The 26,646-nt window shown below is 44.4% G+C and overlaps 1 protein-coding gene across 7 annotated transcripts in view; it reads left to right on the top strand.

Moving 5' to 3' along the window:
- The window catches only part of CDK19 (cyclin dependent kinase 19), a 285,352-nt gene that overhangs the window by 157,511 nt on the left and 101,195 nt on the right, over nucleotides 1–26,646 (top strand). For 6 of the 7 annotated variants that reach the window (XM_075597622.1, XM_075597621.1, XM_075597620.1 and 3 more), the window contains exon 4: nucleotides 5,250–5,390. The exons of the other annotated variant lie outside the window; for it this stretch is intronic. In XM_075597622.1, the coding sequence (XP_075453737.1) occupies nucleotides 5,313–5,390 (78 nt within the window). In that variant the 5' untranslated portion in view covers nucleotides 5,250–5,312. The remainder of the gene's footprint in view (nucleotides 1–5,249; nucleotides 5,391–26,646) is intronic. 7 annotated transcript variants of the gene reach the window in all.

Here is a 26,646-nt window from a genome sequence, read left to right as displayed (position 1 = left end):
GTGGTAGGATCATTCGGAAGAATGGTATAACACTTTTATCACTCAGGAGGCGAGCACATTTATTTTGATATGCTTCTTTGTCTATGGATTACAACATTGCCCCCTTTATCCGAGGGTTTGATAATAATAGTTGTATCCTTTTGCAGATCTTTAAGAGCAGTGCGTTCTGACAGATTCAGATTACTAGGGCCAGTATATTGGGACAATTTCTTAATATCTGCTGTGACTAGTTTTGAAAACATATCAACGTTTGTGCTTGTCTCCATTGGTGGAGTAAATTAGGATTGATTCCTCAGTCCAGTAAATGGTCCCTCCCCTGGTTCCCTCTCATTTTCTTCCAATAGGCTATTCATAGCCCTTAGGCAAGAAAAATCTGCTACATCAAAGTGTTCGAAAGGTTTATTACGATATTGGTTTCTTTGTTGTCTTGCAAAGAATTTATGTAATAATAATTTATGAGAAAATAGATGTACGTCTTTTATGCACTCAAAAGTATCGAGGTGATTTGTAGGTGAGATGGAAAGACCTTTTGATAGCACACTAATGTGTACAGCGGTAAGGGTTTTTTTTTGAGAGATTGACTACCTGCGTCGTCTTCTCCGAGTCCCTCTGGGTTGACCTCTCCAGGTTCTCTGTCCTCGGTATCCCCATACCGCTCTGTCCCTTACGAAGGCCTCCCTTTCCCCGCCTGGTCTTCCTCTTACGGGTTGGTCTGTTGGTATACCAGTCTCTTCTAAAAAAGAGTCAGGGTTGTCAGGGGTGGCACTATGTGAGGAACCGTAGTGATGGCCACCTCTCCCTATCGTGCTTATAGAGGGGTCTATTTCCGATGTTTCCCAGTCTGTCTCAGACCCATATGTTCTACCTTTAGATGTTTTTGTCTGTTTGTTCTTATATTTAAAGATATTCCCCTCCTTGAAATCAGTAGAGTCTCTTATAAATGTACTTTGCTTTCTACTTTTGATTTCTGATGTTAGTTTCTCAATGTTTATTTTGAGGCGTTTTTCAAGATTTTCAAATTCTGTATTGTCACTCCATTTCTTTGTTTCTGCAAGAAGTGCATATATTTCCTCGTTAACTTTGAGTAGTTTCTTATTATCATACTCTATTAGGAGTTCCCAAAAAGAACTTGCTGGGATTCTGTGTTCTAATAGGAGTTTCATAAGATCGGTTGAACGCCTAATAAGTATATTCTCCCAGGTTTTGTTAGAGATCTCATCCAGGTTGTGGTGTGAACGTGGTAAATTTAACCTCAGGCCTCTAGGAACCAAATCTGATATCACATACTTTTCCGTACTTGTGATCTCCCACCATAACCTTCTTTGTTGCTTATAGGTTTTATTGAGTTTCAAAAAATAACCTTTAATATTGTCTGTTGTGGTTTCTCTCCAGAGAGAACACACTAGAGGCCTCATTTTTCCAATCACTAAAGTCTGGTCTAGACGATAAAAAGCCACTCATGGTAACAATTGCAGAAAATAAAGTGTGTAACAATTGGTGCCTAAGAGAAATGGGGACCACATGCGTTCCCACCTATGCCAATTTATATCTTGGCTGGTGGGAGGAGACGGTGGTCTTCAGCGATGCCCTGGATAGATTTACGGGCCACATTGAATTGTGGACCCGCTATATTGACGATGTGATATTACTGTGGAGTGGTTCTGAGACACTATTGAGTGAATTCATAGATGTATTGAACACAAACAACCACAACCTTAAACTGACCTATGAAGTGGGTAAGCATAGAATTAACTTTCTAGACTTGACAATAAGTAAGAAAGAGGATGGGAGCCTAGAAACCACTATTTTTCGGAAGGCCACATCTACCAACAGCCTGCTGGTAGCAGATAGTCACCACCCTCAACATATGGTGACTAGCATTCCAACAGGACAGTTTCAAAGGTTGAGACGTAATTGCTCCAGTATGGTGTGAACCCCCTGAAGAAGTGCACGTATGTGCATGAAACGTCGTTGGGAGATTATCCTGTTTTTAGAGCTGTTCGTTTGGTTGTGGAGGATATTGGCAGCAGTTGTGTAGGCTGTGGGGGGAAAGGAGAGGAAGAAGAGCAGCAATTTCGGTAACACCGCGGCGTGTGACGTCACATCCACCCGGAAGTTCCGGTTTTCGTGCAACTCAACATCCATCGCCCACACGAGGCAATCCCTAAAGGAGCTCCAGTTATCATCAGAGAAGAGCACCTGAGAGATCTTCAGCTTTACTGCTTTTACCATCCACTGTCCTGTAAGTAGGGTTTCAATTTTACCCCTCTGGACTTAAGTGCTGTATCCTCCGGAACCCAGTATTTCTATGATATTAAATAGCTTTTTGTTAGGATTATAGCCTTGCTAGTGTCTGTCTGTTATTGTGTGTTATGTTTGTCATGTGTGAGTTTTTAATGTTTTAATGTCAACTTTTTTGGCGTACTCCACCATTATCTGTTTGTTTTCTTCTCTTTTTTACATATTGCACTACCATTTGGTGTGAGCCGTTCGTTGACCCCTTCACTGCCTATCTGTTCAAGGACACTTTTGGGACTTTTCAAGAGACGGTTTGGTTTTTATTCAGAGTTATTATTATTCAAAGAACTGATTTGGCGCTGGCAATTCTTTCTTTTCTCTGTGGTTCATTTTCTGACTGTACAGTCAGTATTTGCCAGGCTGCCTGCAATATTTATTTCAAGTATTGTTGTTATTATTTTTTTAGCGCTGTTCTGCACCGTCTTTTTTCGTTAATTGGTGCCTAAGGTATTGTATATCTGGTGACTCTTTAAATCATTATAGTCCCACAGGGAGCTGATGAGCGAAAGGAAGAACAAGCTTCTACCAATAATATGAAAACACACAAGATGCTTATCGCTCTCCAAAAGATACCGTTATTAACATAAAAATCCCACGGTGCATAGGGTAGGGAGTATATGGACATAGAAATCTAGTCAGGGTAAAGATCCTGGCTAGACAAGAAACCCACAATTGCACCCAATGAGGACAAACAATAGGTGGGACAGAAATATAGTCCCAGGCTAGTAGCCTATTGTGCCTAACGACGCAAAACAAAAAAACTTTATTGAAACATACTAGGGAATATAAGCAGGGAGTGTAGGGTATAAACACAAGTGTATTTAAAATTAGGTGGTGGTGGCGCGGAGTTAATGGAGGGAAAAAAAAGGACAGTTTCAAAGGTTGAGACGTAATTGCTCCAGTATGGAGGAATCTGACTATCAGGCTAAGGACATGACTGAGCGCTTTTTTGGCGAGAGAACACAGCAGGGGGTCCATTAAAAGAGCTTGCAAAAAAGCTAGAAGGGTACCTAGGGAACAATTGTTAGTCACCGGACAAAGACCGGGCCGTGATACCGTTAATCACATTATAAGATACATTGGCACATGCAATAGCCAATGGAACAACATTAGAAATATTCTTTCTAAACAATGGCATGTGTTAATGGAAGACGATGATCTTAAACAGGTTCTCAAGACAAGTCACACAATGAAAAGTAGAAGAGCACGCAATCTCCAAGACACATTAGTACATAGCCATTACCAAGAAGAACAACCAAGAACATGGCTAGGAGATGCAAAACCCACTGGTTCATTTCCCTGTGGTAGGTGCAGAGCATGCACTTACATACCTAAAACTAAGACCTTTTTGGGCCCTAAATCCACAACACACTATATCAAGGACTATATAAATTGCCTCACCACAGGAGTAATCTATTTAATCACCTGTAAATGTGGTAAGAGGTACGTGGGAAAAACCCATAGACAACTAAAAATAGGTGTCCTTGAGCACATAGGGTCCATCAGGAACAACAAGGATGTACCAGTGGCTAAACATGTCAATGAAGCTCACAATGGTGACTTGACATCAGTGAGTTTCTGTGGCATTGAACATGTGTTATGGGAACAAAGGAAGGGAGATTGGGACCGACATTTGATGCAGGTTGAATGTAGGTGGATATATACCTTATAGACACTATATCCAAATGGCCTCAACGAGGTGTTCATATATAAACAATTCTTATGATCACCCCGTGTTTATGTTGAGGTCTAGACAACAGCTGACCGAGGAGGTTTCATATATCTACCTATAGAACAAGAAAGTATTTGTGAACATAAGTGTTGTTGATGTATTCACTATTTAAGTGGGACCCAGGGATTTATTTCTTAAATGAGTCATACACTCTAGCGGAACCGTTTTGACTTATAGAGGCGGCTCCATGTAAGGGCTTACATTCCTACATCATCATCCCATTTTGTCCTCCACCATTATGTTTGGTCATGTTTGCCTACAGTCTACCCATCAACCATTTCATTTAGTTCATGTTCCCAATTCAGCTACACTGCTCCTTTAACTCCCGCAATAGCTAGGAATTTAATCTGAATGTACCATACTAGTAAGCCGACCCCCTATATATTAAGTGATGTATCATCAGGTCTTTTGAGCCTATTGCCCATTTAGTACTTTTAAAACAGCGGCAGAGACTCTTCCTTCTTACAGTGTATATTGTGCACTTGTGCACTATTAGATTAGCGCTGTATGTATATATACCACGTACTTGGCTCTTTGGGTTTCCTTTGTGCTCCAGCCCCCCCTCCCCTTCCCGCCCCCCCCTCCTTCTCCCTCCCTCTATAAACTGTGGGGAGAAGGAGTGGCTCAGTGAGTCTGTACCATTATATTGATATCCTATACTATGGCTACAAGGGGAGCATTCAAGCCCATTACTGCACATGCATCTATCTGAAGTGTAACTCTCTCCTGGACTTCAATGCTATATTGCAAACATCACCCAGACATTAGTAGCACCTATTTGGGATTCATTTCCCACATCTACTGTCAGTGAGTAAAGACACTGATTGACACTGAGATTGTTGCAGGGGAGCCTGGTTCAATTCCCGGTGTCGGCTCCTTGTGACCTTGGGCAAGTCACTTTATCTCCCTGTGCCTCAGGCATCAACAACATAGATTGTAAGCTCCACGGGGCAGGGACCTGTGCCTGCAAAATGTCTCTGTAAAGCGCTGCGTATAACTAGCAGCACTATACAAGAACATGCTATTATTATTATTACTATATGTGTACAATTTTCAAGTATACCTGTATTCACTGTATCCGAGTGAACACTGCACATATATTATGAACACAGGAACACGATTCGGAACTGGCACTTCTTTTTGTTCTAAACTTAAGGAAAAGATTTATAGAGCAGTTTAGAAGTTGGAAATAAGATGGTTGTGTATGTTTCAATCCTAGCATATTATCAAGTTTCATCGTGCCTCAAAAGCGAATAAAAAGCCGGTGCAGTTGCCAAGATCGATGGTCAAGTCATTACTTTATCAGATCCTGGATGGAATCCATTATCTTCACGCAAACTGGGTGCTTCACCGAGACCTGGTAGGCAATGATAATTTAATGTTGGATCCTGCAGGGGCTAATCATGTATATCAACACTTGCAGCTTTCCTGGTATTGTTGCTGAATACTAATAAACGTACATCAGAATAAAGTGTGCATTGTCTTCATTAGTAGCATTTGGCCCATGAAAACAACACTATGGGGTCTATTTATCAAACTGCGAGTTTTGCAATGCAAAATCGGCCCAAAACATGAAATGCAAATGAACGCAATAAAATGTAAGATTTGTTGCCAAAAAAACATTTAATTTGCACAAAATACATTCTGTGGGGCCTATTCACAAAGCAGTGATAAGTGGGTTTTCTGGGGGCTATACACAAAGCAGTGATAAGTGCTTTTACGTGAGATAACTGCCTTTATAGCGTGACACTGCCTGCTGTGAGATTCACAAAGCAGTGATAACAGTGCAGTATCGCGCTATCATGGCTTTTTATCCCACTTAAAAGCACTTATCACTGCTTAGTGAACAGCCCCCCCCTCTCTCTCCTTGTAGTCTACAAAACTATTGACCTATTTTTGCATACATAATTAATATTTCTACGTGTATAATTCTTCGTTGAAAACGTATCACCATGAGTTGAATAGGTTAGATAATTTTGTGGTATATAAGGAGAGAGGGCTTCCTTTTTCATTCATTTGGCGATGTTGTGTTCCTGTGCAAAAATGTTACAATTGTGTTTGGACGTCATGTCATGAGTGTTTTTTTTTTTTTTTTTTTAAGAATTGAAGATGGGACGTGTTTAATCACAAAGTAAATTAGTTCAATTATTATTCTTTGTTATAGCCACACACCGCTGTTTGTATTTTCTTTCCTTATTTTTCTGCAGGTCTTGCGTGGGCTGTCTCTATTGTTGATATTTCCATGAACCTTATTAGTTTTAATATGTGCAGCAAATATCCATACAAATCTTATTCAATAAATCTGTATGTGTTAAGAATGTTTCCTTTGGAGGCCTCACAAAGTAATTTGTATGAAGCTAAAAGTGAATGACAAAGTCATCACTCCTTCAATCTCATATCTTTTTCTGCAACCCATTAGTATTGTAAGTGGCTCAACACCTAACAATACAGATGCAGCGGCCGTTATTCGAAAACACTTCACGTGTTGTATACCTCGGAATACCCACGTCATGGCGTGATTTCTTCCAACCGTACCGCCTTAAGACGCGAGTGCAGGCGAGTGCAGAAAATTGCATTTTAGTGTTCTGTTTTTAAAACACCTGAAATTGACACAGTACACATTAAAATTAATTCATTTCATTGCACACAAAGAAACAAATCCATGAAATTCAAACAAAGCAACCACGATAGACACGGGTGCCAGGGGTGATTGGCCGCGTTAATGCCACGTGGAGTACAGCAGCGCACACGAAAACGGCGCCGTGATTTGTTCGAATAACGGCCGCTGCATCTGTACATTATATAAAGCATTTAACTTACAAGTTCTTGTTCTTGTACATCCACTTCATTAATACTATCTGTTCTGCTGCAGAGTGAACAGCTCTGAATGTGCTTTCACAAACCTTCTTAGTCAGATCTTACAGTAGCAGACATGCTACATATCTGTGTGCCCTACATGTTTATTTATTTTTGCCATGCGTGAGCTTCATTAAGGTGTTTACGTCCATGAATCAGCTTCCCAAAATAACAGCTCCTGATAATACCTAGAAACATTCCTTCCTAGTCACGGTCTGAGTGATATGTCACATTTATGAGGTGTTATGGGATCCTGCAGTTTAATGAGCCGAGTTAAAATAAACAAGCGGATCCTATTGTAATGAGACATTCTATCCCATTTGGATGTTCTGCAGAGGCAATGAAGGACTGATGTGATAACATAAGATTAGATGTTTTAGGCCTCATTAAATACGCTGTGAAGCCTCTTGTATATATGTATATCTTTATATAGTGTACTCAGAGCTTTACAAAAGAGACAATACAGTACGGAAAATTATAATATAATAAGTGCAACAAAGTCAGACAGTAGGAAAGGAAATACCTGCCTTAGAGAGCTTACAATCTAAGTGGAATGTTGGGAGATTTATAGAGACAGCAGCATGAGCCTCTTCTCTATTCTGTTCTGGAGTCTAGTTCCAAATATGAATAGGATGAAGCTTTTATCCAGCATAGATAAAAGGTTTCACAGGATATTGAATAAAGGCCTTGAGGGCTTACTCTATACTGTACTGTATGAGCTGGTGGCCGATCGGGGTGTTTTTGGACAAAATTCCCTGTTGAAGTCAAAGGCATTGTGGTAACTATAACAAACGTTAGTTACAATGATATATACAAAAGAGGCATTTTCCCTAACAACGCTTCAAAGAAAAGGCATAGATACCAGGGAAATATGCTAATTTGTATATGCAAAGTATATTCAAATGTATTAAATTAGCATATTTCCCAGGTATCTCCGTTTTGTTCACAGGCATCTATCTCTCCACGTACTGTATTGCATAAAGGTGTGATATAAGTCAATTGGTATTTTAGTACTCTCTCCATCATGTCTCATTCACCTCTTTCTCTTCCTCATCCTTCTGCCTCCATACCCCATATGTTTGGTGTTGCCAATTACAGTGTAGCTATGGCCTTTGGGTGTCCACCAGATTTGGCCTGAGATTGTAAAAAGGATTTTCCATTTCTGCTGTTTGGAAACTGGGTGCAATATAGGTGCACTATGTAGCCACAACCATGTGGCCCTCTGTGACTTTGGACAGGATAGTGGCAGTACATTACCTGTCCATTCCAGTGTTTGTCAGGTTTTGGGTGAATGTTAGGTTAAGGTTTAGATTGGGTACTTTTGTTCTGTTTTCTGTATTCTTCGCATTGCATCATTAGTGTTATCTCTCTTAGTTTGTATGCTTATGTGTTTGTACTGTTTTGTAACTGTGTATAGAATGTGTCATTAACCGGTTTACACAGCTATTTCTCGTCTCCAGAAGAATTTAGGTGTTCATGCGTTATGTTACCATTGAATTGTTCCTCTCTATTAAATTAGCATTGCTCTAGTTTCATATACAGTAGTTTAGTATCAAGCTGGATTATGTCTTCTAACTGTACTGAAGTTCAGCAGTTTGAATACACAGTCAAGCCTCCAGGTCCCTCAAGTCCAGGGGCAAGTATAATATCTGGTACGTAGTTAGGATACCCCTAGAATGTGTTATTTACTGTAGGTTAGTAGTGAAAAGAATAGGACCCTAGATGGGTATTATGGCGGTGTCACCCCAAAGTGGCACATAAAGTGTGTGTGGAGTTAATACTGGAGTTATCATCTGTGGATGCTCTCTACATCTTTTAACATCCTTAAACCTAGATGCATACTGAATACTATGGACTAACATTCTGATTTCATTTCCTCACACAGGTATGTTTGTTTGATTGGAACCCTTCTATCAAATTTAAGCCCATCTGCTATTGATCTTTAATTAACAACTACCTGGTATGTTTGTTTGATTGGAACCCTTCTATCAAATTTAAGCCCATCTGCCATTGATCATTAATTAACAACTACCTGGTATGTTTGTTTGATTGGAACCCTTCTATCAAAGTTAAGCCCATCTGCCATTGATCTTTAATTAACAACTACCTGGTATGAGCGGAATAGGCAGACCCCTCCCTTAATTGTTATTTATTTATAAAAATGTTTTACCAGGAAGTAATACATTGAGAGTTACCTCTCGTTTTCAAGTATGTCCTGGGCATAGAGTTAAGATGACAAATAATACATGGTTACAAATACATAGTTACATAAGTGAATGGGGTATACATTATATACAAGACATTGCATGCACAGTTAGAGATAATATATATTATAGTCGTATATAACAGTTACAGACCAGATTAACTTGTGAGACAGCCTTAGTTTTGAAAGAACTTAGACTGGTGGTGGCTGTGAGAGTCTCCGGTAGAATGTTCCAGATTTGACGGATACTTTGCTGAACCTTGGGACCATGAACAGTCTTTTGGAGTCAGATCTCAGATGATAAGTGCTGCATGTGGTAGGGGTGAGGAGCTTGTTCAGATAGATGGGTAGCCTCCCCAGAAAGTATTTGAAGGCAAGACAGGAGAGATGAACTTTGCGTGTAGACTCAAGTTATGACCAATCTAGTTCTTTGAGCATTTAGCAGTGATGTGTGTTGTAGTTGCATTAGAGAACAAAACGGCATATTGAATTGTAGAGTTATCAAGGTTGCTAAGGTGGGTTTGGGGTGCTGAGCCATATACTACACTGGCGACACACTTTATCGCAGTGCGGCCAGATCCGCAAGCCGGGAGATTTCCCGGCTTGCTAGTGGCCGCCCCTCGGCGTGCCGCGCGTCATAGACGCGCGGTCACGCGTCTTCGGGAGCCTGCGCCCCCTGCACGCGCGTCCAGGGCTCCCCGAGGGAGCCCTGGTGTCCCGCGATCTGCGGGACGGCGGCAGGGGGTTCCGGGGGACCCGGCGGACCCGGCAGCGGGAGGGAGAGCGCCCCGATCGGAGGGCGCTCTTCCGCTGCTTCGGCGCGCGCCCGTCACACTCGGGCGCGCGCCAGGCTACTGCTGCGGCACAGAACGGGCAAATGCTCGAATAAACTGTGCCGCAGCAGTATGTCCCCATAGTTGATAATTGTCATTCGCCCTAATTGGCTGCACCGTTCATGTGCCTGTTACATCACCCCTTGTAAATATCAAAATCTTCTGTCTTCCAGCGATCACGACGGCTGATGTCACGCGGTCACAGTTGTGGTCGCGCCCGCTATGGGCACCTGCGATGGACAACATGTACTTGATACATCGCTGCGCAACGTCGCAGTCGCCATAGCCAGTACTATAAACTCGGCCTCAGTCTACACTGCACCATTATTTATACACCTCTTTCACAACAACTTCTTTACTCCTCAATAAAAAGCACCCCCACAAATCCTCTATTCACACCTTCTTTCTACTCCTTCCTGTAGCTGGGGATATCTCTCCTAATCCTGAACCCAGAAATAAACACACCTGCTCTCACCCACGCCTCCCTGCCATCTCCTCCCATGCAAATGGTGTTAACCGTCTGATTTAATCCTGACCAACCTTAAAACTTGCCCCACAAATCAAGCATCCCAATAGCCTGCACTCATGGCTATTGTCCCACATCCACAGTCACTCCTACCACCCATTGTGGCCAAGCACTGCCATCTACAGCACTTATTCCCTCACCTACTGTCTCTGTAAGACTCCCATCATACCTCTTAGATTGTAAGCTCTGCGGGGCAGGGATTTCCTTTCCAATTGTCTGATTTTGCTACGCTTAATATATTATTATAATTCCCTGTACTGTATTCTTTGTGAAGCGCTGAGTACACTTTTGGCGCGATATAAATAAAGACATACAATACTATTACACCCAGGAGAGATCTGGCGCATGAAATAAGATCTAATTTAAAGCTAAAGTTGCCGAGGTGCCTGAAGATAAAGTATATGAAACACTGCTATGGAGTATAAAATACACATTTAATAAAATACATATGAAAAATAAAATATACAATAATTGAATAACTAAACATTGATTAAGCTATTCTATATATGAAAACAAGGTACACGAAGCTTCGCGTACCTTGTTTTCTTGTTTCCATTGGGAGACTCCCCCTTCATTGGGGGTACTCTCCCTTTATAGGGGCCTTTTGAGGAGTGACCCCCTACGTGTTAGCTGCAAGCGGATTACATCTCTTCATTTGAGTGACAGCTCAAGCGCAGACCCCTTTTTGCTTTGCTATTCTATATATAACAATATCTATTCCAAAGAAGTCCCGATTAACATATAATCAATGTGTAGCCATTGCTGGTTTCTGGCTACCATTTTGCTCTCACTGGCATGCAAGTTCAGTTAAGAGCAGGCTGTGCCAGTACTAATGATGGGTTTTCTCCACACATGCAGTCCCTTGAGTGACAAGGGAGGAGGTGTGACTAGGTGTGTGTTCTGCCCCTACTGTACTTAAGGGAGGTACAACCCCAAATTCAGTAGTGTCTCTACCATTGAGAGAGACAAGATATCATGCACGGATGCTGTGCCCTGGCAGGCCCTGGTCCTCTTCCCTAAGGGGGAGAGTGAGTGATCACCTTTTCCCTGGTCCTGCTAGAGGGCTGGGGAAGAGCAGGGACTGCTGCCGGGGCCTTTGACCTGTAGTGATGGTCCAGGTACCATACCAAGTTTGGAGACCAGAACAGAGATTAGGTGTCAGTCTAGCTGTGGAGCTAGTATAGATACAATTTGAGTATGCTCTTACATGAGCAGATGCAATTTCAACAATACACGTCCCGGTATCACCTTAATTCCTGCTGGATCTATCTCAGCGTTTATGCACAGTGTATAAAATGGTGCGTCTTGATATAAAGGATTCTCCTCTTACCCGATCCATAGTCTATTAGTGCTGTGCACCTGCGGTCCGTCCGATTGGCAACGGATTTTCCTCAGGGAGTAGACGCTGTTTTGATGGTTGAAGTTCCTGTGCTCTTTAACACGAACGTTTTTCCGCCACGTAATTCCCTTCAGCAGGATACAGTTGTAGCGTAATGTGAGCGCTGTCCTCTACACCCGATTCACTGCCGCCTACTGTATCTGTGCTGTGCACTTGCAGTCCACTCGGTCTAATATGGGGTCGCTTCATGGAATAAACGCTGCTGTTGGAGATATAAGGATATGGTGATACTTGTATTGTACCCCAGTCTGCATTGCCCCAAAGGCGGACAGCCTGAGACCCTAAGAACTTCTCCCCTCTGCACAGGTCCAGCATGCTAAGGGTTAACATGTGCTTGTACTTTGTGGAATGTCAACCCCACCCACTGGAATGTTAATGAGCCAAGAGGACACAAATAACTTTTTGTTCACATTACAACAGATTCAATCTCAACCACCCCAGTGTACGTCTACGTTGCCCCAAACTTCAGGGTCCCAATATTGAACCCATCGCTTCCCTGACCTTAGAGCCTCCAGTCGTGGACGTTCTGGAGGAAGTTGACCGGGTAAGACGAGCAGAGCCTGCCTTGACTGTGACTGATATCCCTGACTGTGTGACCAGGGCCAGTGGGCTGGAGCAGAGTCAGATGCTCCGAGATGCCGTGCTGATGGACATGAGTTTGGAGGGTATGAGGGAGCATGCTGCTGAACCGTCCTCTGAGCCCCAATCTGAGCGGATCCTGTGGAGCCATGGACTCTTATACTGGGAAAAAGCCCCAGCTGCTCTGGTCAGACCACGGACAGCCAAATGTCAGTTAGTAGTACCTAGTAAGTACCGAGTGCAGTTTCTGTACTTAGCGCACGAGATTCCGCTAGCAGGGCATCAGGGGATTACCCGTACGAGAGCCAGGCTTACCCAGAGTTTCTACTGGCCTTGGGGTATCGCGGGAGGCATCGGCGCTCTACCACACCTTTGATACCTGCCATCAAGGGGGTAGGCAAGTCAATCAGACGAAGGCTCCTCTGAGGCCGCTACCAGTGATCGGGGGACCCTTCCAGTGGGTGGCGGTAGACATCATCAGGCCTGTGATGATCCCCAGTAGGTCAGGGAAAAGGAATATTTTAACGGTTGTGGTCTTTGTGACCAGGTACCCGAAGGCGGTGGCTCTTTCCTCCATTGACACCCGGATGGTGGCTGAGACGCTTATAAATATTTTTACCAGGGTAAGTTTCCCTAGTGAGATCCTGACTGACCTGGGAGAACAGTTCATGAGTCTTCAGAGTCTCTGGGCTGCGTGCTGGGTGACCCCTTTCTGCACGACCCCCTACCATCCCCAGACCAATGGACTGTGAGCATTTCTATGGCACCCTGAAACAAATGCTGCGGCATTTGTGGAGGCCGAAGGGGGGGACTGGGAAGCACACCTGCAGAACCTACTGTTCGCATACTGGTCATCTACCGGCTTCTCAGCCAACGAGCTTCTATACAGGTGCCAGATCCATGGACCGCTCAACCTGTTACGGGAGGGATGGGAGGGGGAGACCACCACAGGGGATACGATGGTGCTTCAGTATGTGGTGGAGCTCAGAGATCGGTTGGCCGATCTGATGGGATTAGCACAGTCTAACCTCAAAGGAGCTCAGACCACGCAGAAGCGCTGGTATGACAGAAATGCCCATAGTAGAGAGTTCATCCCGGGGCAGTATTTGCTTGTTCTAAAACCGACTCGCCAGAACAAGCTCCTGGCTGCCTGGTCTGGCCCGTACCTAGTAATCCAGCAGGTGAACGAGTCAAATTACGTGATACTGTAGCTCTGGATCAGGAGTTAGGTAGACATTGAAGCTACCATATCAACATGCTAAAAGAATACCATGTGATTAGGCTGGTGGTGATGGCGGTGTGTAGCCCACCATCGGGAGACATGGCGATCAGAGCTCTGCCCGATCTAATAGGGGAAGCCAGGCAGGGACACTCTGTAGAGTATGTGGGTGTAGTGTCCCAGCTCGCGGCTTTCCAACAGAAGCAGACACAAGAGTTGTTATAAAGGCATGGGAGTCTGTTCACGGACAAGTTTGGATGGTCTCACCTCACTGATCATCCGGTCAAAACTGGTGATCAGAGGCTCCTCCGTAAATTCTAGTACCGTGTGTCTGTGAAGGTAAAGTGGAGCATGGAGAAGGAGATTGAGGAAATGTTGGAGATGGTGGTAGTCTCCAGGTCCCAGAGTCCCTGAGCCTCACCAGTGGTCCTTGTCCCTAAAAAGGATGGAACCACCTGGATCTGCATGGTCTACCGACTGTTAAATGCTCAGACCGTGTTTGATGCCTAACCCATGCCTCGGATGGACAAGCTGTTAGACGAGCTCACCATGGAACTGAGCCGATAATACTGGCAGATCCCATTGACCAAGGAGGCGAGGGAGAAGTCGACCTTCGTCACCCCGAGTGGTTTGTACGAATTTCCAGTCATGCCATTTGGGATGAAGAACATACTGGCTTCCTTCCAGCATCTGGTTAATTGCTGGCTGGAGAGAATGCAGGAGTATACTCGGGCGTACATGGACGACTTAGCGGTGTTTAGTAATTCCATCTTACCCATGTAGCGGCGACCCTAGCCCACATCTAGGAGTTCAGGCTAACGCTAAAGCCGGCCAAATACCAAATAGGCATGGCAGAGGTTGTATACCTCAGGCACAGGGTAGGCGGGGGCAACTCAAGCCTGAGCCCGCGAAGGGGGAAGCCATTGTGGGGTGGCTGGTTCCCAAGACCAAGAATGAGGTGCTAGCCTTTCTGGGGACCGCCGGGTATTACTGCAAGTTTGAACCACACTACAGTGCCCTGGTCAAACCCCTGACTGACCTGACTAACCATGTCACTGGAGTGTGAGCATGCCTTCTCAGCTCTCAAGGCTGCCCTGGCAAGCGCTCTGATCCTGGCAGCTCCCGGCGAAGCTGCTTTGCTAGTCCCATGCTGTGTTTAAAAGCTGTGTGAACGGCGATACATCAGCTTAAATGGGCTCCATGTGAATGGATAGTCCAGGCAAAAGGTGACACATTGTGTGCTCATTTGCATGTCATCTCCCAGAATCCCTTGCTGCAGTGGGAGCACTGTATGCGAGGTGATAATGTTTGAAAGGCAGGGTTGCAGACATGTCTAAGACAATATATATATTGTGACAAAGTCACTGACTCAGTAAGCTGGAATGGAGGATGTGTGTACTTTCCAGCACTAAACCAGTTAACCTACAGTTGGAGATCTGCATACACCTGCAGCCTAATTAAGCAGGATGCCTGAGAGACTGCAGGTTTAAAAAGCAGGAAGTTGCTCACACAAGGAGCTTGTTTTTCCACGTGAGGGTGGAGAGACTTCTCCCGGCTAGGAAGCCGTAGCTGCTGCTGCTCTGGTCCCCCAGTCCTGCGAGGAGCTTTGCTGCTGGGACCCCAACCCAGGGTAAAGATAAAGATACAGATTGCAGTGAGGCTGGACACAGCTTGCTCCCCGGAACCGTGTTCCTGTTTGCTGTTGGAGCTGCTTTACAGATAAGACTTTATTATTATGCTTATTGGTTATCCTTTGTGTAGCATATGTTTTGGGCATGACCAGGTTAGCTGTTAGTAAGGGCTCAAGAAGTGAGTTAGTTTCCCTAACGGGAACAGGCTTTAATTTCTAGAAAGTAGTTTTTAAAGGGACAGTGCACCGTACTTTATTTTGGTTGTGGCTAATAAACCACTATAATTGAACGTTTCCCATCGTGTCTAGCGTCTTACTGACCCCGCCGCGAGGCCGTCCTGCCACAGGTGGTGTCAGAAGTAGGATGCTACGCCTCTGGGGGTCAGTAGATGAAGATGTGTTGAGACACTGAACTCAAGCTAAAAATTAAAAATTAATTTTTGCTGAAGCATGGAAGTTACAGCTAGCAAGCGCTGAGTGTAAATTTTGCCCCGTCGGGTATGAAAGGATTGCTGTGTAAAGCTAATGCCTTTTGCTGAAGTGAGTGAATTTGCAGCTAGCAAGTGCTGTGAGTAAAGTTTGCCCTGTCTGGTAAGAAAGAAAGTGAAAATGGATTTTTGCAAAGAAGTTGCCCTAAGAAGAACCTAGAAGGTTCAAATATTGTAAAGCAAGTACAACTTACGTGTATTGTGCAAAGTCTGCCTCATCGGGTGTGAAAAAAAACACCAAAAAAAACGGGGTTTTAAAATGGCCGCCGTCATGTGTCAGTTTTGCAATCTATATAACCATACAAAACAGTGTCCCTTCAGGCCATATGATGATTATGATGACGACGCATATGTGGCCCCGAGAAGAGAGACGTACCCGCAGATGAAAGGTGCAAAAGTGACCAGTGTGTGTGTGCCCAGTACCACTGATGTCTCTGGAACTAATGAAACAAAGAGAAAGAAGAAAAATATTTTTCAAGTCACCGAGGAAGTGACCGAACCACTTGAGCCTGCGGTATCAGGACAACAGACGTCAGCAAGCCACCGAGATGTGCTGCAGTCTGGAGTGATGGGCAGAATTGTCACGAGAATGGTGGCAAAGGAAAAGGAGCAAAGGGAAGCTGAATCCTTGATCCAGGTAAAAGAGGCCTTAATTTCTGCACTCCAAACTGCCCACCGTGATTATGATGTCTTGCAGGAACTATTGAATAGGGAGCGAGAAGCAAACGCCGAGGTACAGAGGTGTATACTCCCAGCTATACTTGAGAATGAGGCGTTAAAGAAAACAGAGCATCTCTTACGGAGTGAGTTGGAGGAGCTGAAGACAAGTTTGGATAAGGCCAACACCGCAATTGCTAACATGGAATCAGAGAGAACAAGTCCTGACTGGAGACTATGCTATCAGATGTCCCAGAGAGATGTGCAAAACTTCATCAAAGACTTAGAAGTTTCTCACCAAGAAGCTAGAGCGCTCAAAACAGAGCTGGAGCTCTCACGCCAGGAGGGCCACTGTCTAACTACAGAGCTGGGTACTTTGAAGAAAGCCAATGAGATGGTCCTAAGGGATATAGAGACTGTGAAAATGGAGAATATAAACCTGAAAGAAGAGGTTTTAAACCTGACTGGTCAGGTCAGTGATGGGACTGAGAAGCTTCACCAAGCGCAGAAAGTGAAGACGCAATTGGCGCAAGAAAAATTATAAGTGCAGGCTGCTCTGCAGAATGCAGAGAAAAAGCCGGAAAAAGAATGCCTCGCCCAGGAGCAGCTGAAGGTCACCATGAGCACCACAAGAGCATCGCTGAAGGCGGAGCTTAGAAGCCAGGTGACTCTGTGTGAGAGGGAATATGAGAAGGTCCAAAGACTGAAGCAAGAGCTGGAGAAGCAGAGAGGCAGCGCCATCCCAATGAGTCAGTATACCAAGGAGAAAGACGCCTGGAAAACAGAAGCAGCAGCGATCCTAGCAACAAGAACTGCAGAGCTCCAAAAGATGAAGGAGGCGCTGATGCAAACCCAGAGCAAGCACCGGGAAGAGGTGAAAGCCCTGAGAGGGGACTGGCAGCATCAGATTGAAGAGTTGCAGATGCAGATGGCTGAGCGCGAGATGCAGCGCTCCAAGAGGGAGGAAGTGTCCGTCCGTCAGGTGGCCTACCTGATATTGCACCATGAAACCGAGATGGCTGATATCCACAAGTGACTGAACTACACGACCAATGAGGGGGCCCGGCTACAGCTGGAGCTGGACAAGGTCCGGGAGGAGCAGCAGCAGCTGCAGGTCCAGAATAAAGAAACAGAGACTGATTTAAGCCTTGCTCTGAGTCCGCTAGGAGACGTAGAATCGCGACTTAATTCTAACGAAGATGAACTAGCAGCCGCACTGAGTGAAAGAAGAAAGGCAGAAGGACTGCTTCAAGACCTGAGGAAGGACCTGGAGTCTGAGTGTGCTGGCCGCAAGATGGCGGAGAAACAAAAGTGTGACCTAGTCAAGGAGCTTGAGACTCTGAAGACTGAGCGGGACGCTACGTTGGACTCTACTGCTGCCCAGCAGGAGGTTTCTCAGATTAAGCTGGAGGAAAAGCTTACAACCCCAAGACAGACGTTTGGGTCACTGAAGCAGTCCAAGGAAAAGGTGGCGGTAGAGATAAAGCAAGGGAGACGCACCATGAAGCATGACCGTGATACCGTTGCAGTACTACAGTCTACTTACCACACGGCACAGAAGGTGAAGGCCAAGTGGCGATGCAGTAGCACAGTAAGAATCCAATCATACTACAGTGCCCAGGGGACCCAAAATGGATTCCTTGCCATGAGGGCAGCCACTGTGAAGAGACAGTCGCGAATGAGATGGAAGTGTGCCCGTGATCCTAAGAGGCAAAAGACCGCACAGATTGTCCAGCGACTCTCTCAACAGAGTAAGTTAAAGAGTCAAGACAGAAAGGCCCAAGCCTATGAGTCTGTTGATGGTAAAAGAGAGGTGCCATGGGGTGCACTTCAGGTTAATAAGAATCCCGACCCAGTTGAAGTACTAAAGATAAATATTGTGGAACCCAACACTGAAGGTATGCTGATGGAGGAAGGTCCAAAAACCATCACCGCTAAAACAGAGTTACAGTCTTCACAAGAGAAGGCCAAACAGTCATTGGCGAGTGTATGCAATGAGATGACCGAGGTCAAGGCTCTTCTACAGGGTAAAGGAGACTCTGAACACAAGGAGATAGTGAGGTACCAGTCCTCAGGCCCAGATGGCCTGGTAATTACCCCAAAAAGAAAATGCCTAAATTGGAAGGCAAGAAAAAAAAAAGGGGGGAGGGAAGGGCCGACGTCGGACATTTTCGCCAAAGATGCTGGTGCACGGGAATGGTGCACGGGCCGCTCCACAGGACAATGTTTCGCTGGGGAGAGGGATATGTGACAGAGTCACTGACTCAGTAAGCTGGAATGGAGGATGTGTGTACTTTCCAGCACTAAACCAGTTAACCTACAGTTGGAGATCTCCATACACCTGCAAACTAATTAAGCAGGATGCCTGAGAGAATGCCGGTTTAAAAAGCAGGAAGTTGCTCACACAAGGAGCTTGTTTTTCCACGTGAGGGTGGAGAGACGTCTCCCGGCTAGGAAGCCGTAGCTGCTGCTGCTCTGGTCCCCCAGTCCTGCGAGGAGCTTTGCTGCTGGGACCAGCTGGGACCCCAACCCAGGGTAAAGATAAAGATACAGATTGCTGCGAGGCTGGACACAGCTTGCTCCCCGGAACCGTGTTCCTGTTTGCTGTTGGAGCTGCTTTACAGATAAGACTTTATTATTATGCTTATTGGTTATCCTTTGTGTAGCATATGTTTTGGGCATGACCAGGTTAGCTGGCTGTCCTGTTAGTAAGGGCTCAAGAAGTGAGTTAGTTTCCCTAACGGGAACAGGCTTTAATTTCTAGAAAGTAGTTTTTAAAGGGACAGTGCACCCGTACTTTATTTTGGTTGTGGCTAATAAACCACTATAATTGAACGTTTCCCATCGTGTCTAGCATCTTACTGACCCCGCCGCGAGGCCGTCCTGCCACAATATATATATATATATATATATATATAGATACACAGTTGTGTGAAATGATTAAACATATATATATATATATATATATATATATATATATATATATATATATATATATATATATATACAGTTGTGTGAAAATGATTAAATATATATATATATATATATATATATATATATATATATATATATATAGATACACAGTTGTGTGAAAATGATTAAATATAAATATGAAATGAATAGCCAAATATGTACCTGTAAAAAAATCCCAGGTTTGGCGGTGCTATGGAAAAATAATATTAATTACACAAAGAAAACAGAACCCAAAAAAAGCAGATATTAATAAAGATAAAGCAAACATGTGATAGAAAATAAATAATTAAAAACTGTGTATACTGAGTAGTGTGTGAGTTGGATTCATTATCTTTTTTTAATTGTGTAGGTGTCCTATGTAGATGTGTTCTAATTAAACATTATTTTTGATATTTTCTATCACATGTTTGCTTTATCTTTATTAATATCTGAGTGCTTTTTGGGGGTTCTATTTTCTTTGTGTGATATACAAAGAAAGTACACCCTCTTTGAATTGTATGGTTTTACATATCAGGACATAATAACAATCCTTAGCAGGTCTTAAAATTAGGTAAATACAACCTCAGATGAACAACAACACATGACATATTTCACCGTGTCATGATTTATTTAACAAAAATAAAGCCAAAATGGAGAAGACATGTGTGAAAAACGAAGTATACCTTATGATTCAATAGCTTGTATAACCACCTTTAGCAGCAATAACTTGAAGTAATCGTTTTCTGTATGACTTTATCAGTCTCTCACATCGTTGTGGAGGAATTTTGGCCCACTCTTTTTTACAACATTGCTTCAGTTCATTGAGGTTTGTGGGCATATTTTTATGCACAGCTCTCTTAAGGTCCCGCCACAGCATTTCAATCGGGTTGAGGTCTGGATTTTGACTGGGCCATTGCAACACCTTGATTCTTTTCTTTTTCAGCCATTCTGTTGTAGATTTGCTGGTGTGCTTGGGATCATTGTCCTGTTGCATGACCCAATTTCGGCCAAGCTTTATCTGTTCTAAAGACTGCGTGGAAGATATTAAAACCAAAGTGATAACCACAGATGGGACACAGATAATAAGACACGTACTAAAAAACAGAGAGTAAATATAAGTAAATACAATTCCAAGAATATATAGGAGGAAGTCTTTAGTCTCCTATAAGATTTAGGGCCATATTCTAGGGGCTTTGTGCTGTGCAAATCCATGCTAAAGAGCCCATCTCGCATGTTCAAACCGTGCGGATAACACTTTTCAGAAGGGGTTTCATTCCGGTTGTGCAAATCCGAGCAGAATGACCAAAAAGACTCAGACTCGCATTTTTTGCTAACTCGCTGAATTCTTGTAGCTCCGTTAAGTGCAAAAGTCTAAACCGCTTCCAACAACTCACATTTCATTACTCGCCATCTCAAGGAGGCGAGATTGCTGTTGCCAGTTCCGTCCAGAGGCTGAAATATGGGTTCTGATGGGGAGGAGGGGGGGGGGGAGGAAGAATATTCTTTGCATATCTCAGTAGAATATTTCCGAGATGCCTTCAGGTGTGCTCCTTTTTAGCACAGGTGTCTATCACTATGTTATTTGGAGGGAGGTTTAAGGGGATATATACAACTTTACACGCTACTCAATTAGATCTATCTCTCCCTCCCTCTCACCCTCCCTCTCTCCCATCCAAACCTCCCACCCTCCCTCTCTCCCACCACCTTCAAGTCATTCCACTTGAAAAGCAAGTACAATTCGGGGGTATTGGCTGTGTAACCGTGCTGTTGGTCACATTTTATAGACGCAGTTTAAATTATGCGATCTGTAATACAGAATATGGTTAATTGTCACATTTGATTCCATGACTTATGACCATGTAAAACCGTGCGGTTTTGCAAGGACTAACTCGCAGATGTCAGAATAAGCCACTCAGAGGTCCATAAAATATTTAAAAAAACATACATATTTATATATTCTTTCTGCAAAAAAATGCAGATTTAGTCCATAAAAAAGTAAAAAAATACACAAAGAGGCGCAACATGAAAAATTCTCTCTTTGTGTAACTTTAACTTTAAAATTGCTTTAATATACAGCGCACCAACAGTCGTGACAAAAGTGGTGCACTTATGGGGCAAAACATATTTTTTAGATACCTGGTGCAGTTATTTTGCCCAACATTTGTATTATTCTTTATACATCAGGGTAAATTCATAATATTTGTGATCACGTGTTAAATGTCAATTAAATTGCTATTGCGATACCGTGAGTCTGCTCCCCTTTCTGCACATGCAGCCATCTAAACCTTATTATGCCTAAACAAAAGGATCCCAAATACAAAACTGCACACAATAATGTGAATAGCATAGGGGTGTATTTGCTAAGGTCCAGACCCCATACTAATGACATGTGGCAGTTTTGAAGCAAAACAAGGTACATTTTATTGGAAAACTCCAGACTTGAAATAGTAATATTGCATAAATGTGTGTAGCCCTGGTTCCTAGCGAACACAGACCACTACCAAATGCTGTATAACCTGTAGGCTCACAGGGCCTAAGCCTCTGCCACGGAGAGCCTGGGGCACGCGCAATACTTGATACTTGGTGCAGCGCCTCCACCTGCGACAGCTTCCGCCAGAGGGGAAGTGGTTCTTCGCAGGACCTTATGTACATCAACACACCCACACAGCAGTAAAACCAATTAACTTTACTAGCATGAAAGAAATGATGCAACCTCTCTCCTCCTTTATCATCAACCAGTGTCCCTAATTAGGCAGACACTATACTCTGCGTTTCGCAGGACGCTCACTACACTCCCCTTTCACCGGGTGATCCCACCCCGTGTTCAGATACCTCGTCCAATATTTCCCCCACCCTCAAGGGAGACAGTGAATCTATATGTGTGTGTGACTGCGCAGCCACTGTGTCCTGAATGAATAGTGATATCGTTGGTGCACTTGTAGTTTACCTGCCGGGCACTCCAGTACCCGGTTCTGCAACAGTCTTCACAAAGGATCGGTGTGGGCCTAGATGACGTCGCCCGTAGGTGTCCGGGGCGATCCCACCCAGACGCGCAGCAGTACGGCAGTGGAGTCTGAGCCCAGAACTCCCGCTGTCTTGGAAATGTCCTGATAGTAAGCACACACACAATAAGGGAACCGGAACCTATCTATGGCCAGTCCCTAGCTCAGCTTCACTCTACTGGGGCTCAGGGTCTAACTGGGCCTGGGGTATGAGGCCTAGGTAGGGGGCAGAATGCCTCCCTACACCGGAGATCCTTCTCCTTGCTCGCACCGCTAGCTCTGACTCACGTGCACGTCCCTCGATCCCTTTACCTCCCTTCCTCGCATCTCATTGGTCCTCCCACGTCACGAGGGTCAGCGGGGCTGCTGGGACCCGTAGTCCCACGGCCTCCCTCCTATCAGAGCTCTCCCCTTTCGCGGGCTTTTGTCACTATGCCCGCGCATGTGCAACCTCCGGCCGGGCCGATCCTGTGCCTGCGCCAACCTTCAACATGACGCTCCCTCTACGCGGAACCTCCGATATCGGAGCGTTCCCTACTGCAGCACTCTCCCACCCCGCAACAACAACTGGTGACAAAGGGGTCCCGGCTACATGTGCATAAGAGATCATGAGTAAGACTGCGTTCTAATGAGTGACACTTCAATTAATGAGATTTGAAACACTGATTGCATTCAAACTCAATCAAACAACATGTGCTAGAGCAGCAGAGTGCAGTGGGGGGCGCTAGATTTTTTTGGGGGGTGTGGCTGTTACAGAGGTCCCGCTCTTCCCCAAAGGCATATAAAATAAATGTCGGGGATCGGGTGAGGCCTCTGTAACTTCTTAACTTACCTTGGTTCCAACAACGCGTCTCCATGGCAACCGGCATCAAATGACGCCATGGGGTCATGTGACTTCACACAACCCAGCAACGTCATTTGACGCTGGAGCCGTGGGGAGAAAGGGGGGCGCCTGAAGGTACGTTTGCGCACCCCTGTGCTAGAGAAAACACTGGGAAAAGCAGAAACACTGCAAAAATAGTCAATTGCAAATACACTATAATTATTTCACTTTGAAATAAACTATCTGAACCATAATCTTGATCATAACAATGGCTTCTTAAAAGCAATCCAAAATATGCTGGTTATTTTTCCAACATATTTTCAGTGTTTTGTTTTTCCATACTGATTTCTCTAATATTAGGATCCTGATCCGGAAAAGGGCATTTCTCTATTGTATGTATAAGAGTATTACAAGCTTATTTTAGATCAGTTGTTGCATGATACCGTATCAGAGTGCAGTCATCTGTTTGTGAGGTACAACAATGAAGAATAGGCTAAGGAAGGCAACTAGTCTGTAGGGATTTATTCCCACGGGAATGTGATTCTGAAACAGTTCCCTTCAGAATATTCTCACCGGTTGCTGATACGATATAAAAGAGCACTGGCTCCCAGTCTTATATCACTAGCAAGAAAGCTAACAATTTGAGCATTAAAAAAAAGCATATTGTCATATGTATATAGATTATGTTTTAACATTTTAACTACTACTACTAAGGAGAAGAGAGCTGCATTATATTGTTTAAAGCAGCAATACTACTTCCCCCTTTTTTTGTCTTTTTTTCTCTCTTATTTTTATATGGCAACAAAGCTGGCAATCGTTTGGTGCTCCTATTGTAAATCTGTAAAACTCCTGTGTGCCTAACATAATGGCCGCCTTTCAATTCAAATCAATCCTTCAGTCAGTGTTACTCAGCAGCTACAATGTATCCTTATATTACTAAGGTAACATTATCTATTGTAACAGTTTCCAGCTCAAACTGCTGGGAATATTCGCAACAAATGATCACAAACAGGAAAGCGATGCAAAGATCTTGCACTGCGGGAAGGTGGGTTAAAACCTGCTGTAGAAACCAACATTTTTTTAAATGTGAACATTGTGGGTGTCACCAAACAATATGAGAAACAGATGTTAACAAGTTTTAGGTTTCAAAGCATCATTCAAATCACCCTAACTTATGTAGCAGTGCTTCCTCCCCCCCCCCACCCACCCCTCTGGGAAATTTTGCCTAGGCTACAGGTATGTGTTACGTGTGGTACTGGTAACCTGTGAGGGTCCAGGAGAGATGAGCTTCCGCAATGTTGTGGGGAACAGGACAGGCTTTAGGTGATCCTCGGGTTCTTTTCATTTGGTGACAGCGCCTCCAGTCACAGTAGGTTCCAGCAGAGCTGCAGGTAGTCCCTACCATGACAGTTCTTTACTCCTATACTTCTGTCCAATAGACTGCGACTTAGCCAGAAGTATATAAAAGGATCTTTATTTGATGCAGCCACTGCTGATGGTATAACAGTGTGTGCATATAGTGGAGAATGGGGTTCAGGTCCTTGGATGGTGCTGGACAGCAGATAATGTTGAATCCTTGTGCTATGCACAGATCTTGGTTCAATCAGCCCAGGAGGGGCTGAGCTCCTCTGCCTTCCCCGGGTGGAAGGCACCCTGACTCTATAATTTTGAAGGCATCCTCCCTAATGCAAAAGGGGAGGGCACACGGTCTGCACCATGATTGGCTGCAACACAGACCCAATGTCACCACCTCTCCTGGACCCTTACAGGTAACCAGCACCACACGTACCTGCAGTATAGGCAAAATCTCCCAGAGGGGGTTCGGGGGGGGCGCAGTGCTACACTTATTTTAATTGTAGTCTAGAATCTCAGATGCATCTGATCAGGGGGTTCCCATGGAGCAGGACCTCTGTTATTAATCTGGTAACTCCCATGGTTTAGGTGAAATTCAGTACATTTACAGATCTGGAAAATCTAAACGACTGCAGCAGTGTTATTGCTATTGAGTGGGGGAATTTGTTCTGCAATGCTGCTTTTACGGTCCTTCTTCAATCAGCTCCATAGCTCCCATTTGCCTGTGCTTCACTGCTCTGAGGAAGTGACGTGAAATCACAGAATGCGTCAAGGGATGGTGCTTGTTAGGGTTTTTCGCCCCCCCCCCCGCCATGTTTTATTATAATTTTTCATGAAATAAATACTTTTGATATTTGAAGAGAGTTGTGCCAAATGTTTTTGAAGTTTTTGTTTTAACATTATGTTTGACCCGGGCAGCGGGCTTCTTCTGCAGTGTGTACGTTTTCGAGAGAGGCGGGAGCAGGATAGGGTACAGTAAGAGAATATGGTAGCATAATTACTGTACCCTGTTCTCTTACCTCCATGACACGGTAAACTGCTATATTCCAACTTGAGACCCGCCGGACAGTAAACGCTGACCAGCTCCAGGATACTTACAGTACAAGATGCTCTTATTTTTGTGCTTTAGTACAGCGTTGTGAAAACTCCCCGCGCCTGCACCCCCCATACCTGCTCCCTCGGTCGCCCCCCCCCTCACGTGTTATGATGCGTCAAATGACGCGGCGGGGTCATGTGATATCATGTGACCTGCAGCGTCATTTGATGTCACGTCTCCATGGCAACGGGCATCATTTGACGCCACGCTGTCATAGAGACGCATGACCAGAGCTTAGTAAGTAAGTTTACAGAGGCCTCACGCGCTCTCAGCGTGTGGCCTTTGTAAACACCGTGTGTGTCCCAGAAAAGTCTCGGGCCCCCTCTGGGGGGGGGGGGTGCACCACCCAGATTGCGCACCGCTGCTTTAGTAGAAAGCACTCTAAAATGTGAGTTAACATCTGTATCTTTTAGTTACTTTTTTCTATATCAATAAAGGGTACAGCACCATTTTGGCGTGTTTGTGTGCTCCTCAAATCTCTTTCAGTTCTTTGAAAACTTCCCTCCTTTTTAGGCCGCGATTATACTCGTGGCGCGCATGCGCGTGATGCTGCGCGCCACCTCAACAAACTAATGGTGGCCAATGGCGCACAACCAAGAGCTGCAGAGCGACAGACTGGTGAGGAGACAAATTAAATTGTTTTTGTAGCGCGACGGCTGTGTCACATGAACGGTTCAGCCAATGAGGGCGAACCGCTCACGTGATGTCATTGCCACACCTCTCTGTCGCCTCCCAATGCCTCCAGCCTGCAGTACATGTTTCACGTGCGCGCATGACATCACGCGGTCGTGCGCATGCGGGTGAACATGCAGTATAATGGCGGCCTTAATGATGCAATGACATTCTGAGTACTGCACAAATAGTGGCCTATTAGTTAACAGTTTGTTGTATAAGCAGTTTGTTGTATAATATTTTGCTTATAATACACGACTAACAGTATAATAGATTGGAAATAGTTCTTTTATAACACGAAATAGCGTATTTCCAATAATTTTCGTTG

This window comes from Ascaphus truei, chromosome 4, assembly GCF_040206685.1.
Source record: "Ascaphus truei isolate aAscTru1 chromosome 4, aAscTru1.hap1, whole genome shotgun sequence".
Lineage (NCBI taxonomy): Eukaryota > Metazoa > Chordata > Amphibia > Anura > Ascaphidae > Ascaphus > Ascaphus truei.
This window is presented reverse-complemented; position numbering and strand designations above follow the sequence as displayed.